The following is a 16,417-nucleotide window of genomic DNA, read 5'->3' on the forward strand; positions in this document are numbered from 1 at the left end:
AGGCCGCACATCCGTGACCACCGGCAGCGCCGCGCTCTTACAGTGCTCCGCCCGACCACTCAACAGCGCAGCCCTTGCGGCCCACCATTGCAAAACAGTAACTTCCCCTCCCTCCTGTAAGATGGCGTTTCATGGTCGCTCGCCTGAGTGATCTTCGTGTTCGCCACTGTCGACACCACACCCAATTTCCGGCAGCCTGAGGGTGCGGGTTACCATCCCCCCCGTGCCGTCGCGCCGTCCGGTTGGCCGTGCTGTCTAACGCATGGCTTTGGCTTTCCGGGCGGGAAGGAGCGCCTGGGGCGTCCACCGAAGCCGGACCGCACAATTACCCTGAGTTCGGTGTGGGGCGGCGGAGGGGTGAAGTGTACTGAGGTAGTCGTCGTGGTGTTGTGGACCACTGCGGCGGGGGCGGAGCCTCTCCGTCGTTTCTAGGTCCCCGGTTAACATACAATACAATACAATTCCCTGAATTTCTTAAACGGACCTATTAGGCTGGCTTAAAGGTGTGTAACTTACCCATATCGGCCAATGCTTTCCAGCATCGCGTGGAAGATCCTAGCAGTCAGCAGTACTGTTCAGAGATATTGTAGGCCAATGGGAACCTGAAAGCCTTTTCTGGGTCCGACTGACTAAAAGGCAAAACGTTAGAAAAAATTCAAGAAGTCGTGCCCCTACAGCTCTTACACAGGGTGAATATCAATAAAACCGGCAAACTCCAGGGACGGATTCCTGACTGGAAATTGATGGAAAATGGTCCTATGAACATGTGTCTGGAAATTGACATTGTGCACGCAAAGAGATCGTCCCGGAACAAAATTCTTCTCGTAGAGAGGAATGGGTTGCTGATAATCTTTGATCTCGTGGCAGGTAATGGGGATAGTAACGGTTGTCATGCAAGATACACACAATCGTAATTTTGCTTAAACAATGTTGACGGGCCACTTGCCCGGAATTTCTGATAGGGTTCAACGTCCTGTAGAACCCTTTCCTCCAAATCTGGTGTAGGCACAATCTGTCGCCTCCGTGCACGTTCGTCCGTATGAAACGACTCATGATTACACAAACGCCCCAAAAGGCGCGGAAATATTGTGTGATAGCCGTGCTGCCTCCAGACTGTCTCCATCTGCTTGCTCGTACACACACACCAGCTCGGCTTGTTCCCGACATGAATGCCATGAATACCGGACCGTTCTGCTGCTTATCGTACGCTTCCTCGCTCACAAAGACTGTAGCGAACATACTTTCGTTGATGAGGAACATCTACCATGCTGAGGATGCTTTACCGGACACATGTTCATAGGAACTAATTTCTCCATTTCCCGGCAGTTTCTCGGTTTTCTTAATGCCAGCTCTGTATATTTGAAAAATGTCATATTACCGTCTTGAGCTGATTTATTTGTTCAACCAGTTTCAGTCGTCTGATCATCACCATATATCAAATAAAATAATACATATGCAACATTACAACCTTAAACCCACACGAATCTGGCAACTTGTAAATGTTAATAACACACACTTAATGGAATGTCATGTAAAGTATTCACAGCCTCATATCTAGCGAAATATAAAACCGTTATCGTCAGATGATAAAACCACAAATAAGGCACTGAAAACAAAAATATACCTACAGGCAGAGATGTGAATCTTTACAAAAACCACATATCATAAAAACGTAAATCGTTCACATGTTTACACAGTTACCTGTTACAATATCGTAATATAAATTACGCCATCAAAGTACATTCCATAGCACAGTATCTATAGACTGAAGGCGTAATTTATATTAAGATATAATAGGTAACTCTGTACAAATGTGAAACATTTCTTTGATGCATGGTCTGTTTTGTGAACGTCTGTACAGCAACTCTACTTCATAGCTCTATAGATGGCTGCTGTTTTCGCCTATAGCCGCTGGCGTTTAGCAATTGAAAACTATGAAAAGCGCCGCCCGGTGTCGTGGATTTCCTAAAGTTGACTCTACTGTAAGTGTGTCCTAGTGGTAAAGCATAAACGAGTCAAAGCTTCATGGATGGTTCAGTTTTTTCACGCACCTTCGTTTATGACGTCATTTCTGTTGATCTACGTGTCACGCTACGATATAATTTTTGAGGTACATTCAGCAGCATGCGTGAATAAGAATTACATAGAAGTAATAAATTTAAACGCCATGCATGATGTGGCAGTTTTTGACGCATCCCATTGTTTATGATGTCATATCTCCAGAACTATGATAGACAAATGGTGGTTCTTACCCCCACAGCGATTGTTATCTGACGGTAAGGGATATGTGTACGACGTTTGGACGAAATCTGTCCAGTGGCTCAGATGATGATGTGGAACACACACACACACACACACACACACACACACACACACACACACACACACACACACACACACACACACACACACAGAGAGAGAGAGAGAGAGAGAGAGAGAGAGAGAGAGAGAGAGAGACACAGACGCACACACACACATCCATCCATTTTTATAATACATATCGAAAATATCGGCTGTTGCAGATTAATATGAAAGACCCAGTCTTCTAGAAAAGAAAAAAATGGAAGAAAATTTATAGGTAGATGCATGCGGACCTGCTATCTTTCACTGTAACGCGCTCACGACGCCATCAACTACGCTTTGGTTTCGACATTGCTGCAGCGCATCAATTGTATGGTATCACTATATATCGGCTGTATCTAAAAATCTCATTATTTGATATTTAAATTAGACAAATTTTACCCAAAACGACGCGCGTTTGCATTGGGGAGTAGCACTGAAAGGGTATACCTTTATAGCACACAAGTTATAACACTAAAAGCGTCAAATACGGGAAGTATTTAACTACCGATATATAGTGACCTGTTATTTTATTACAACAAATCGTACGTAAAACGCGCTTTCAAGAGATCCTCAATGTGCTGAAGACATAATAATGTCTTCAATTTCCATTTGATTACAATACCATTATCTCTGGTGCCGTTGTCGCCTCTAGGATTCTCACACATGGATTTGGCGGGACAAGAGGGACGGAGGGAGGGAGAGAAATGAACCAGTGACAGACAGATTCATTAATCTCGCCTCAAAATATTGTAATTACGTGGAGTTACGTAATTATCGTATTACATGAGAGCGTGTCTGTAATGTTTCCTCTTGTTGTTTCAGGGTGCGTCATCGCATTTTCGGTGCTGCTACTCATTTTCGGAATCGTCATCTTCGTCTTCTTCATGACATGGGTCAACATGGTCATCCACAAAGTAAGTTCATTCCCCTTGGTTTTATTCATGGCCACTCTATCTATCTATCTATCTATCTATCTATCTATCTATCTATCTATCTATCTATCTATGTCTAATCTCTCTCGTATACAAATAGTAACATACGTTAAAGAATTGTTCTTTCTAGTGACTAGTATTTAGAACACTTAAGAATTCGTATTACCTTGGAAACTAATGATAAAATGTGTAAGACAATATACGTCAGTTACTCACTAAAATTAAAATATGAGTAGCGTTAAATGGTTTTTTAAAATTGTACAGGTGAATACTTTGAATTAATATTGAGGGGACAACGAAAATTGAGAGCTAACTGTAAATACGCCAGACATAAACTTAGAGTGGTTAAAGCTTATGCTGCGATTACATAATGAGAAACAAGACTTCGTTTTTATCATACTCTTACTTCGAACCTTGCATATTCAATATATAACAGCGTGTTACCAAGTGAGCTACATGGTGAGAAAGATAACATGATACTCTCAGGAGGCATTAAAAGTTTCGGAGAATCTACTTCATAAATTTCCAGAAACTGCTTTCCACTTAGAAGGTGACAATAGAGGATGAAGTTAACAAAATGAATACTGTGACATACACTGTGTGCTTTCGCTATTGAGACGAAATGTTTAGATTTTGGTCATGCTTTTCTTCCCGCAAATATTTGTACACAACTCCGTACGCGGTATACGGTCTGTAATCTGCAAGGGTTGTCTACATCATTTAATTTTTTTCTGTCAGAAGTAGTACACTACATAAATTCAAGAAACAAGTTGTTAATTTAACAGAACATAAGCTTTTAGTAACTATACACCTGTTTTGTGCTCTTTTTGCAGCAGCATTAAAAAAATAATAATAAATAAATTGGCCAAATGCGAGGAGGACTTGCACACTGAGGCTGCCGTGTATATATATATATATATATATATATATATATATATATATATATATATATATATATATATATATATTCAAAGACCGTATCAAAATCTCTACAGTTGTTCCCCTGACTAACCTGGACATACAAAAAGAAACGAGCAGGGTATTACAGTGTATACAGGGTGTTACAAAAATGTACGACCAAACTTTCAGGAAACATTCCTCACACACAAATAAAGAAAAGATGTTATGTGGACATATGTCCGGAAACGCTTAATTTCGATGTTAGAGCTCATTTTAGTTTCGTTAGTATCGCCAGTTGGTCCAATTGAAGGAAGGTAATGTTGACTTCGGTGGTTGTGTTGACATACGACTCATTGCTCTACGACTCAAGCACATCAGTACGTAGCATCAACAGGATAGTGTTCATCACGAACGTGGCTTTTCAGTCAGTGCAATGTTTACAAATGCGGAGTTGGCAGATGCCCATTTGATGTATGGATTAGCATGGGGCGATAGCCGTGGCGCGGTACGTCTGTATCGAGACAGATTTCCAGAACGAAGGTGTCCCGACAGGAATACGTTCGAAGCAATTGACCGGCGTCTTAGGGGACACGGAACATTCCAGCCTATGACTCGCGACTGGGGAAGACCTAGAACGACGAGGACACCTGCAATGGACGAGGCAATTCTTCGTGCAGTTGACGATAACCCTAATGTCAGCGTCAGAGAAGTTGCTGCTGTACAAGGTAACGTTGACCACGTCACTATATGGAGAGAGTGCAGGCACTATCAGCAGCTGATTGGCCTCCACGGGTACAATTCTGCGAATGGTTCATCCAACAATGTGTCAATCCTCATTTCAGTGCAAATTTTCTCTTTACGGATGAGGCTACATTCCAACGAGATCAAATTGTAAATTTTCACAATCAACATGTGTGGGCTCACGAGAATCCGCACGCAATTGTGCAATCACGTCATCAACACAGATTTTCTGTGAACGTTTGGGCAGGCATTGTTGGTGATGTCTTGATTGGGCCCCATGTTCTTCCACCTACGCTCAATGGAGCACGTTATCGTGATTTCATACGGGATGCTCTACCTGTGCTGCTAGAACATGTGCCTTTACAAGTACGACACAACATGTGGTTCATGCACGATGGAGCTCCTGCACATTTCAGTCGAAGTGTTCATACGCTTCTCAACAACAGATTCGGTGACCGATGGATTGGTAGAGGCGGAGCAATTCACGCTCTCCTGACCTCAACCCTCTTGAATTTCATTTATGGGGGCATTTGAAAGCTCTTGTCTACGCAATCCCGGTACCAAATGTAAAGACTCTTCGTGCTTCTATTGTGGGCGGCTGTGATACAATACGCCATTCTCTAGGGCTGCATCAGGGTTCCATGCGACGGAGGGTGGATGCATGTATCCTCGCTAACGGAGGACATTTTGAACATTTCCTATAACAAAGTGTTTGAAGTCACGCTGGTACTCTCTGTTGCTGTGTGTTTCCATTCCATGACTAATGTGATTTGAAGAGAAGTAATAAAATGAGCTCTAACACGGAAAGTAAGCGTCTCCGGACACATGTCCACATAACATGTTTTCTTTCTTTGTGTGTCAGGAATGTTTCCTGAAAGTTTGGCCGTACCTTTTTGTAACACCCTGTATATATGTAGAGAGAGAACATTTAATAAAATATTTTTCATTTACTTACTAAAACATGGCTACAGATCATCTTTTATGTCTGACTGCAGTAATAGCCATCTGTATGCTTGTGACACAATTACAGTTTAACAAGTTTCAGATGTTTTACTTTACTTAACTTGTACTGTGAAACCTATATTCCTGCCAAATTCACGATTCTTGTCAGCAGGAAGTACTTCATAGGTTTCGATGAGTGAGGTTTTGAAGAGTGAGTTCTCGAGTAGCAAAACACTTGACATAGATGAACGTATCTTTTGACTGCATTGACTAAGAAGCTTAAAATTTTTATGCCGCCAAGGGACCGTAGACTTTAGTATGTGAAATAAATTTGAGCTTGAAACGGCTATCCCTTCCTGAGAAAAAGGATTCTTAATCGTCTGACGGACAGACAGACAATAAAGCGATCCTCTACAGGTCCAGTTTTTAGAGACTGAGGTACGTAACCCTAAATATTTCTTCTTAAGTCGCACACATATAGGTCAGAAGAGTAGCATAAGATAAGTTTGAAATTTATATTAACCGGTGGAGCCCAGTCTTACAATTTGAACCTCCCAATACGAAAGATTGAGGAATTATTAACAGCAGCGTTACTTTCTTGTGTTGGTATGCTGCCATCGTTAGGGCTGTGTCACTAGGTCTATTAGATAGCACGAGGGCAGATTTTGAATTCAGATTGAAATAAACGACATTGAGTTTTTGGAATCTCGAAGGGGATACAAATCTTCTAGTGGATCCTCTTTCCTCATGGCTCATATCTCTGTAATAGGCCTAGATACAAGAACTGTCCCATACATCCTCCCACCACCAGCTGCTCCAGTCCAGCCACAAGCATCACCTATCCCATCAAAGATAGGGCTACCTGTGAAACCAGTCATGTGACATGCAAGCTAAGTGCCTCCTGGCCTCGACCTTCGCCAGTCGTTATCCTTAGCCATTTAGCCCCTTCCCCCATTTCATCCCTATACAGTCCTCTTTTCCACCAACGCACCCTCAGTCTTTTTGTTTCTCTCCTTTTCTGCGACCCCCTCCCCCCCTCCTTCCCTCTGTCTAATCTCCGAACTGCACCTAGTGCCCTACCCTCTCACCACCTTGTCTGTGTATGCTCCTGCAAGCAGCACTTTACCGTCCCCCCCACCCCCACCCCCACCCCTGCACGGCTATAACTCTTCCTTACCCCAACCGCACAGTTGCTTCTACCATCATGTGCTACTGCTCGCAGTCTGGCCTCAGCAGCCAGAGACTCTGATCAATAGTGTATGCATGTGTATTTCCAGTGAAGGCTTTACTGGCCAAGAGCTTACTTTCTGACAGTCTTTTTGTTGTGCCTATCTGCAACTCAGCTTCTCCACTATATGGTGATTAGTAACTATCCTTTGCATAATACTGCCACTATAATGAATTGCGTTTACACAATATAAGTCAGTCTGTGGATGGCTCCTCAGGGGGAAGCTGGTTTCATCCACCCAATCGCAGTGCACACAGTTGATTTATATTGATCCACACAGGCTTTCTCCAGTGATTATGCAAGCGTTTGGGCCATCTTCATAAAACTCCTCCTTCACCGGAGCCATGACCTACATTAAATGTATTGATGCAAAAGGCACTTACAGAGGAAAATACCGTAGCTGTAACAGGTAACCTGAATATAAATAAATATGGAGCTCTGGCTGTTGCACTATCCATCAGGGCTATCATCCGTAAGACTCTAGAAATGTTTAGATGTTAATGAACGTGAAGACCACAGAAGGTAATGTCGCTGAAGGAATAATACAGTTTAATGGACAATTTAGACCAGCAGATTCGCAAGAGTCGTAAATGATGTAGCCTATTATCTGACAAAAAGCTAAATATTTCCCTGAACCTATGTATGTTGACACTTGTACCACTAAAAGTGAGACTTTCCGAAAAAATTAAGTAGCTGTGCTGTCGTACATTCTTCCTTTACACATCATCGAAGTGCAGATGTGGAGTATTAATGAATTATTACACAGCGACATGTCATAGTATGCAGACATTACAAAGGTAACACGTGGATGCACTGCGAGAGGTCTTCAATAACTAATGCAACACATCTGTTTCTCTGCCAGTTACTGCTTAAAGCATCAGCCCTTAGTTTCAGGAAGTCCCGACTGCTGGCGGCGCTATACTTAGCTTTCAAAATGGCGTTCGTAACGGAAGTATATTTCCTGCAGACAGCTGCCATCACGTTTCTTTTGGCGAGAAACCAGAGCTCCTTTAAAGTCAGTACCCCCATTAGACTTGTTTATTTACAGTTTTACATTTACACTTACACAATCATGATTTAGGATTCAAAGTGCCATTATCAAATGTTTTAAGTGTTATACATAGCCTATGATGACCCGCCAGGGTAGCAGAGAGCGCTAACGCGCTGCTTCCTGGACTCGGGAAGGCGAGCTGGCCCCGGATCGAATCCGCCCAGAAGATTAACGACGAGGACGGATGTGCCGGCCAGACTGGATGTTTTTAGGCGGTTTTCCACATCCCGCTAGGTGAATACTGGGCTGGTCCCCATGTTCGGCCTCATTTACACGGCTCAGACACCTGAACACTTTCGCACTATTCCATGGATTACACTCGACGCACAGAGTTGGGTTACACTAATTCCGTCCTGGAGAGTACGGGGTGCCAGCAGGAAGGGCATCCGGCCACCCCTTAAACATTAACATGCCGAATCTGATTAACAGTGGCTGACCCTGCGTAACTTTGGGACAAGGCTCAAGCGATAGAATAGGTAGCCTATGATGGCATACTGTCGTATTAAAATACACTATTAGACACATTGTCTAAGAGACGATATTACTGCCAACTGTCATTCAGTCGAGATGGTATACTCGATCATGAAACATACCAGTAGGCTCTGCCAGAAATATCGACTCTTAGACAAGGGGCCTAATAGTATATTTGAATATGACAGTACGGCATCTTAGGCAATGTATAACACTTGATAATGGCACATTGAAGCCGAAATCATGATTGTGTAAGTGTAGCAGCCAGCCAGTGTGGTCGTGCGGTTCTAGGCGCTTCAGTCTGGAACCGCGTGAGAGCTACGGTTGCAGGTTCGAATCCTGCCTCGGGCGTGGATGTGTGTGATGTCTTTAGGTTAGTTAACTTTAAATAGTTCTAAGTTCTAGGGAACTGATGACCACAGATGTTAAGTCACATAGTGGTCAGAGCCATTTGAACCCATTTTTTTTTAAGTGTAGCTGTAACACTGTAAAGATACAAGGCTAAGGGCGGTACTGACTTTAAAGAAATATATGATGACTGGCCCCACATTATGAAAAAATTATTGAAAACTAGAGCACTGCTGATATTTATAGACGCTTGCAGAAGGTCTGTGGAGACCTTGCAGTGAGTTGTTTGGCAAGACGTCTGTCATCGTCGCAACGAGATCGCGGAAACCTGCACGATCTCCCGTGCACCGGCCGACTGCACACTGCTTTGACTTCTGCGATGTTGAAACGTGCGGACCCTCTCATCCGAGGCGAACGACGAATCGCAATCCAAAATCTATCTGCACAACTGGATGTGTCTGTTGGTAGTGCAGAGCCACTATTCCACTAATTGAGGTACTCAGATGTGTGCTCCCACTGGATTCCTCACCGACTAACGGAAACCGTAAAGAGCAACGAACAACCTTTTATGTGGAACTGCTTGCGCGTTACGAGCCGAGTTGACAGTCATCGACACGGTTGAAGAAGTTAATCACTTGGAACCACAAAGAAAACGGCAATCCATGGAGTGGCGGCACACCACTTGTCCTCCGAATAAAATGTTCAAAGCCGCACCCTCAACAGGTAAAATAATGGCGACAGTCTTCTGGGACTCCGAAGGGGTTTTAATGTCCTCCCTCGCCGCACGTAGTGGCCGCACGATTTGAGGCGCCATGTCACGGATTGCGCGGCCTCTCCCGCCGGAGGTTCGAGTCCTCCCTCGGGCATGAGTGTGTGTGTTGTTCTTAGCATAAGTTAGTTTAAGTAGTGTATAAGTCTAGGGACCGATGACTTCAGCAGTTTGATCCCTTAGGAATTCACACACATTTTTTTATGTCCACCCTCATTCCGCGAAGATCAACTCTGAAGTGTACGGCGCTATCCTCAGGAAACTGAAGAAATGAGATCAGCCTGTTGGTGACTACAAAAATGCAAACGACCTTCGCCTTCTCTGTGACAACATAAGGACCACACAAGTATCTGCATCGAGGGGAAGTCATAAAACTTCATTCGACTGTCCTTGGCCATCCACCACACAGCCCGCATCTAACACCTTCCGACTTCCTTCCCAGTGAAGGATTCACTCCACCGGGAGTAGTGCGTAAATATTGGTAGGAAATTGACACAGCAAGATGTACACTTCAACATCGACCAGTAGAATGGTACCATGCGGGGAGGCCCTTCCAGTAACGTGGCGTAAGGCCGATGCGCTAATAGGAGATTGTTGGAAAAAAACGGGTTTTGTAGCCGAAAGAGCCGGGAATAATATGGTGTACTGGAATCCTGAATAAAACCAACCTGTGTTGCATTACTCACTGAATGCATCATGTATATAGTTTTTGGTGTATCTGTACTGTAGTATATCAATATAAAAGCTGAAATGATCGTATTATTAAGTAGGCACTCGTCCTAGCTTAACACAGGAAGCACTAAATACCTACGACTGGGCTGTTTGTCCGGGAGACCAGAAAAAAAGGAACTTAAGGAGAGCTTCCTTACAGCAGACAAGAAAAAATGTCTAGTAAATAAGGGCTGTAAAGTGCATATCTTAAGAGAGATGAGCACTTCTTCAGCAGAAGAGATGTTTCACAGTAACGAAGATTGAAAAATTGCTGATAGCTCTTGAGGTGTGCAATTTAGGCCCCACGTTTACTAGACATTTTTTACTTATTTCTGTATAAGAAACCTGTCCCTAAAGTTTGACTGTGTCTTCTTCCAATATGTATACACAAACCTTTCTCGTGAATCGGTCTATCACAATCCCTCAAATAGGTCCTGAGATTGGCCTTCACATACATACAGAAAAACGCAGCTGTCATTACACCGTAAATACATGACAACTTAAACATGATTTACAATGTCGGAATGTCCTATTCCAACATTGGAAATCAGAGAGACGAAGCAGACAGTAGGCAAAAGTGACTGCGTTTAGATTGCCAGTGGTAAACAGTAACGGTATAGGTGTGCGAATTGTAGACGCTCTGGGCAGTTGACCCAGGGGGAAGTTTCACTTCAGAGAATTAACTGGTAACTCCATCCGCCGCCTAAACGCTGTTGGAAGGCGTCACAGTAGATGAGGCTTGCAAAAAGGCACGTCCTAGACGGGGCATCGAGCTTGATACTTGCTCATGAGAACCGCAACGTCAGTGAGTTTACACAGGTTACTGCTACAACAGCGGACACCACTCAAGAGAGGCTTCTGGGTGAAGCCAAGTGACGTAAAATGGATGTTGCTAGCCATTGTAGGAATGGCAGTGACGTTTAGTTTCCAGCTGAAGACTGTTGCCACCAGGAGTTTGTTGATGTAAAGACCACAAACATCCCTACCTACCGCGTAGGAGACAGGGAGGGAATCAATGTGGTTGGCCAGAGGTGATTTGGAGGGTCAGTGCCACTCGTCAGATTGGCGGAAGCCCGCAAAGTGCCGGTGCATTAGTGGACCGACCATAGGAAGGGAGAAAGTGTATGCCACGAAAATCCTTTAAGAACGCATGTCTTTGCATTTAGAGTTCTGTCACATCATTGAGGCGCAAACTCCATGTCGCTCATCGCAAGCCTCGGTAAGCTCCGACAAGTCTGTTTCTATTTCAGTGCAGTTGGAGTGTCTCTTCAATGCTATTTAAGTTTAGGGGGAATACCAAGTGTGCTGAGGCTTGAATGGGAATTTCGATTTAGGAGGGAAGTGTGTAAGAGTAATCTATTCAGTTGTGCAAAGCCACTGTGCCAGAATGGCGTAGTGTTTAGTGTATCTACTTAGTGAGCAGCAGATTCTGTTTTCGAATCCTGGCCATGGTATAAACTTTCATTTGTCACTTCAAGCTGCGTATATACATCATAGATGTTTGATATTTTAAAAATTCTCTGGAAACATATTGTTTCGTTTGAAGCCTTTTTTCTCGCGTGGAGTGGTTCTCTCAATGTCCATGCTTTACAATGCAGCTAGTGATTGCCATTTCTACTAGCTCTCATCCCACGAACTCAGACACTGTCTTCTCTCTTTTAGCCAGTAGTATTCTTTGCTGTTTCTAGTATTTAGAATTAGCGTTCAGTGTAATAGGCAGACTGCAAATAAATCATGTTAATCAGACACCCACTGCGTATCCTTGAGTCTCCTGCTGCGAGCATCCTATTGGCGCCCATTCATGCACTCAACCTGCATTCACTAGAAGTTTATCTTCCTGCATTTGGTCCTAGCTGCTCGGAAAGTGTAGACTGACCTTTAACCCTTCGTGTTCCTTCTAACCCGCGTTGGAACACAAGGTTAATACTATGTGTACATGACCCATCAGCTTCCCAACCAGATCATTGCCATTCTTACGCGTGTGTTAACACAGCTCTGTCTCGGTACAGAATGGTGACTGTACCTAATAAAGTGAAAGTGGACGCTGGAACATGAACTATGTAATGTGACCTGCGGTTTGCCAATTAACATACCTGATAGTTTGTTTTGTGGCAAAAAATACAACAAACCCAGATGTTGGCAGTGCGTCCTTGTGATACTGTTGACCCTAATATCGTTTCGGTAGAACAAATATCGGTGGTACAGAAATATAGAGCTTCGCACATAAATTGGATTGGTGGGTGCTTAGACAGACATATCCCCGTTTTTTAAAAATAGGTTGTATTGGGTTTTAGCTGTTAGAGCTGGATCACTTCCCCTGTTAGCAGGGACTTTCCTTCTAGTGTTGAATTGAGCTATTCCTGCTGCGAGTCAGGAGGGCTGAGTTTGAGGCAAGTGCTGATGACCCTGAAAATAATTTTTGGCCCAGTGTATCTTCTTGGTACAGTGATGGGACTCGCCCTTGACAAGTTTGTTTTCCGGAAACGACGTGGACTGGCCTCCCAGCACAAGCAGCTATATGGATGAAGAATCAGACGCACTCAGGTTGCATACCAGGACCACAGCTTGCACCCACAGATAGCGTTGTTGCCGTTGCAAGCATGTGACGTGGGCCCATCGACTGTTGCGACATGCTATGAATACTGCAGCCACCAAATTTGTCCCGCAGTTCTCGCTATACTCTGAACTATTCGATACGCTCCACTGATAGTGCGCTTGACTTCCGCCTGTGTTAACGTTTTTAGATTTACATCGCTCCCTGGACACTTGTGCAGGGCCGGCCGGAGTGGCCGTGCGGTTCTAGGCGCTACAGTCTGGAACCGCGCGACCGCTACGGTCCCAGGTTCGAATCCTGCCTCTGGCATGGATGTTTGTGATGTCCTTAGGTTAGTTAGGTTTAATTAGTTCTAAGTTCTAGGCGACTGATGACCTCAGAAGTTATGTCGCATAGTGTTCAGAGCCATTTGAACTTTTGCAGGTCTCCGAGGACTTTCGTTACGCTCTGGACAGCGCTTCCGGCTAACTGTTCTTTTCGTGAATTGTGCCATCATCGGCCACAGAAACAGCCTGTTTGTTCCTCTGGTCTCTGCATCATTGAAACAAGCATATTCAGCTTCAGATTAGCATAGCTCAATGGATGCACACAACACAATTGTGGAGCTTACCCTCCATCAGGAACCGACAATTTACAAAACATATTGTCTCTGTCCAAAGTTTCTCAGTTTTGTGAAGATGAGTGTCCTAACTATGCTGAGACCTTGGTACATTGCTGTGTTTGTTTTTAGCAGTGTGGATCCATTGCATTCTTTCCAGCTTCTTTTTGGCTTGTGGGTTGTTGCTATGAATGTTTTGATGGATTCAGTTTCACCTGAGAGTCTTTGCACTAGTTACAGTCGCAACCTCTAATGTCCTCTCTACATCTTCTGGTTTTTCGGGCTGTGCGACCAGAGCACGATTGTCAGCACACACGAGAGATTGTGCCTTTGGGACGAGGTTGTTCATTGGCATACACACAAAAGAATATGGGAAACAGTACACTTGAGATCAAACGTTCCTCTGGACTGTATACTTGTTCATCCCACGTCAGTCATGGAAGTAAGGCTGTAATAGTCGTCAGCTGCACAGGAAACTGCAAAGAAAGCTGGCATGACAATTTTTGGAAGAGTTGATGTAGTGGTCGTCAGCTCGATGACTGGTCTGACGCAGATATCCACGCTGGTCTATACTGTGCAAACCTCTCCATCTCTGGTAACTACTGCAACCTACGCCCGTTTCTAACCTGCTTTTCGTATTCAAGCATTAGTCACCTCTATAATTTTTTAACCCCACATTACCTTTCAGTACCAAACAATTTGTTGGTGCCTTCTTTTAGTCAAGTTTCACCATAAATTTCTTCTTCCCCAATTCGATTCAGTACCTCCTCGTTAGTTATTCTTCTGTAGCACCACCTTTCTTAAGCTTCTGTTATCTTCTTGTCTGAACTACTCATCGTCCACGCATCACTTCTGTTCCATTCTATACTCAAGACAGTTACCTTCAGAACAGATTCCCTAACACTAAAATTCGTATTGGAGGTTAAAAATTTTGTCTTCTTCAAAAAGGCTTTCCTTGCTATTCTCTGTCTGCATTTTATATTTTCTCTACTTCAGCCAAATAACATAACTCATACTACCTAGTGTGTCGTTTGCTAACTAGTTCCATCATCATCGCCTGATTTACTTAGACTAAATTTCCTTACTGTTGTTTCACTTTTATTGAGAGTTGTAAAACTACCGTAGACCATCATATGTAAACGTAATTTTTCTAGTAGCTTCGGCCGGTTAAGGCCACGACCACGTTACCTGAACATTACATGTGATGCATACCTGTCGGGCGTAACCCCCAAGAAAGATTGCCGTCTTTGCAAATGCTATCTGAAATGGTGAATCATCTAAAAAACTGAGTAAGGATATATAGTGGACTGGCCAACCTAAGAAACCTTTTTCTTGCTCATAGTTATCTTCCTATCCGTTACTTAAGAATAAACAGTACTTACTTATTTTTATTCGAAAACTACATTTGTAATGCGAAACACAGATGCTGTATTAAAAATATAGAAAACGATACAGATATAACACTTCCCCAACAAAAAGGTAAAATACAAAAAACGATAAAAAAATATTAAACATCGCTTCAGTACTTAGTCAGACTTACATAAAACATGTGTGTTATTCATAAACAACTTTCGAATTTATCTGTAATAACACGAAAATCTTACCTTTGATCACGGTGAAGAACGTTCTGTTGAGTCCAAAATAAGAAAAGTTATGTTTGTGCATGAAAAGTGTACTTGCAGCAAAAGTAACTGCTTTGGTTACACAAAAATGCAGAAGGTTTCACTAGATCAACTAATTTTTACTACTTATAGAATGCAATTTATATTCTGTAAGTACATAAAATACACAATGGACTAACAGTGAATGATGCGTGATTCTAATTACGTGCAAAACAAACAAAAAACGTTGTGGGCTCCCATTTTCTCTCTTACATATCCATTTGTGTTTCTTTCCCTCTTAATATTACTGGTGATAACTGCAATGTACTACGTCATTCGACGCCGAAGTGGCGTCAAATCGAAAGACTTGCACCAGGCGGTCTACCCGACGGGAGGCCCCCATCACACGACATTTATTTATTATATTTATGTATGTAGTGTGCCTAAACTACTGAACTGTATTACCGGTAGAGCGCAACTACAGATCTTAATCTTACAATTTCTTCTGGAGAGACTATCTATTCTATTAATGTGGTTCTCGTAGTCCATTGTTGACTTACATTATCAGCAAAATAGCGGTGTTTTCATTTCTTGTCCCTGAACTTTAATTTCCTTTCCAAATTTCTCGTCGGCATCTTTTTAACTGCTTGGTCAATATGCAGATTAACATTGGCTGTAGACTAAAACTTTGTGTCATTCCCGTTAAACTATTGCCTCCTTTCCATTTTAGTAACACGTCAGTGCTGAAGAAAGTAACACGCACAAGACTGACAGCATGTTATCGACAGTGAATAGCTTCTTCGACAAAAGTTTTACTCTGCTCCGGGACATTTTTGTCTACCACAAAGCGCCTTGTCCACGAGATACATTTCAGCTAGTCCATACTAGCCATACTAGATTCTTTGTCCATTCTGGCGTAGGGCAGGACGACATCAACGTTTGCTCTAATTTCATTCCTTTTTCCCAATTTTGTACTTGCATGTGATCATCATAATTGCGACAAGTACAGTAGTGCATTAAGTAAAACACCCTCCATCGAAATGTAGAACTACATTGAAACTGATGCGTCTAAGAATAATATTCAGTCTGGTTCAGCGTATTCTAAGGTATTGGTACTAATTATGTGATGTATTTCGCTCAGTAACACAGGTCTGTCGAAACGGCCGGTCATTACACCTTTCCCCTTCGCGGCAGAGGCAGTAAAAATAATTTACAGCGTCACAAACGG

At 43.1% G+C, this 16,417-nt stretch overlaps 1 protein-coding gene across 3 annotated transcripts in view; it reads left to right on the forward strand.

Moving 5' to 3' along the window:
* The window catches only part of LOC126284057 (lysosome membrane protein 2), a 643,741-nt gene that overhangs the window by 542,320 nt on the left and 85,004 nt on the right, over nt 1-16,417 (forward strand). For all 3 annotated transcript variants that reach the window (XM_049982647.1, XM_049982648.1, XM_049982646.1), the window contains one exon: nt 3,166-3,257. In XM_049982647.1, coding sequence (XP_049838604.1) covers nt 3,166-3,257 — 92 coding nt within the window. The remainder of the gene's footprint in view (nt 1-3,165; nt 3,258-16,417) is intronic.

The sequence above is a fragment of the Schistocerca gregaria genome, chromosome 8 (genome assembly GCF_023897955.1).
Source record: "Schistocerca gregaria isolate iqSchGreg1 chromosome 8, iqSchGreg1.2, whole genome shotgun sequence".
Lineage (NCBI taxonomy): Eukaryota > Metazoa > Arthropoda > Insecta > Orthoptera > Acrididae > Schistocerca > Schistocerca gregaria.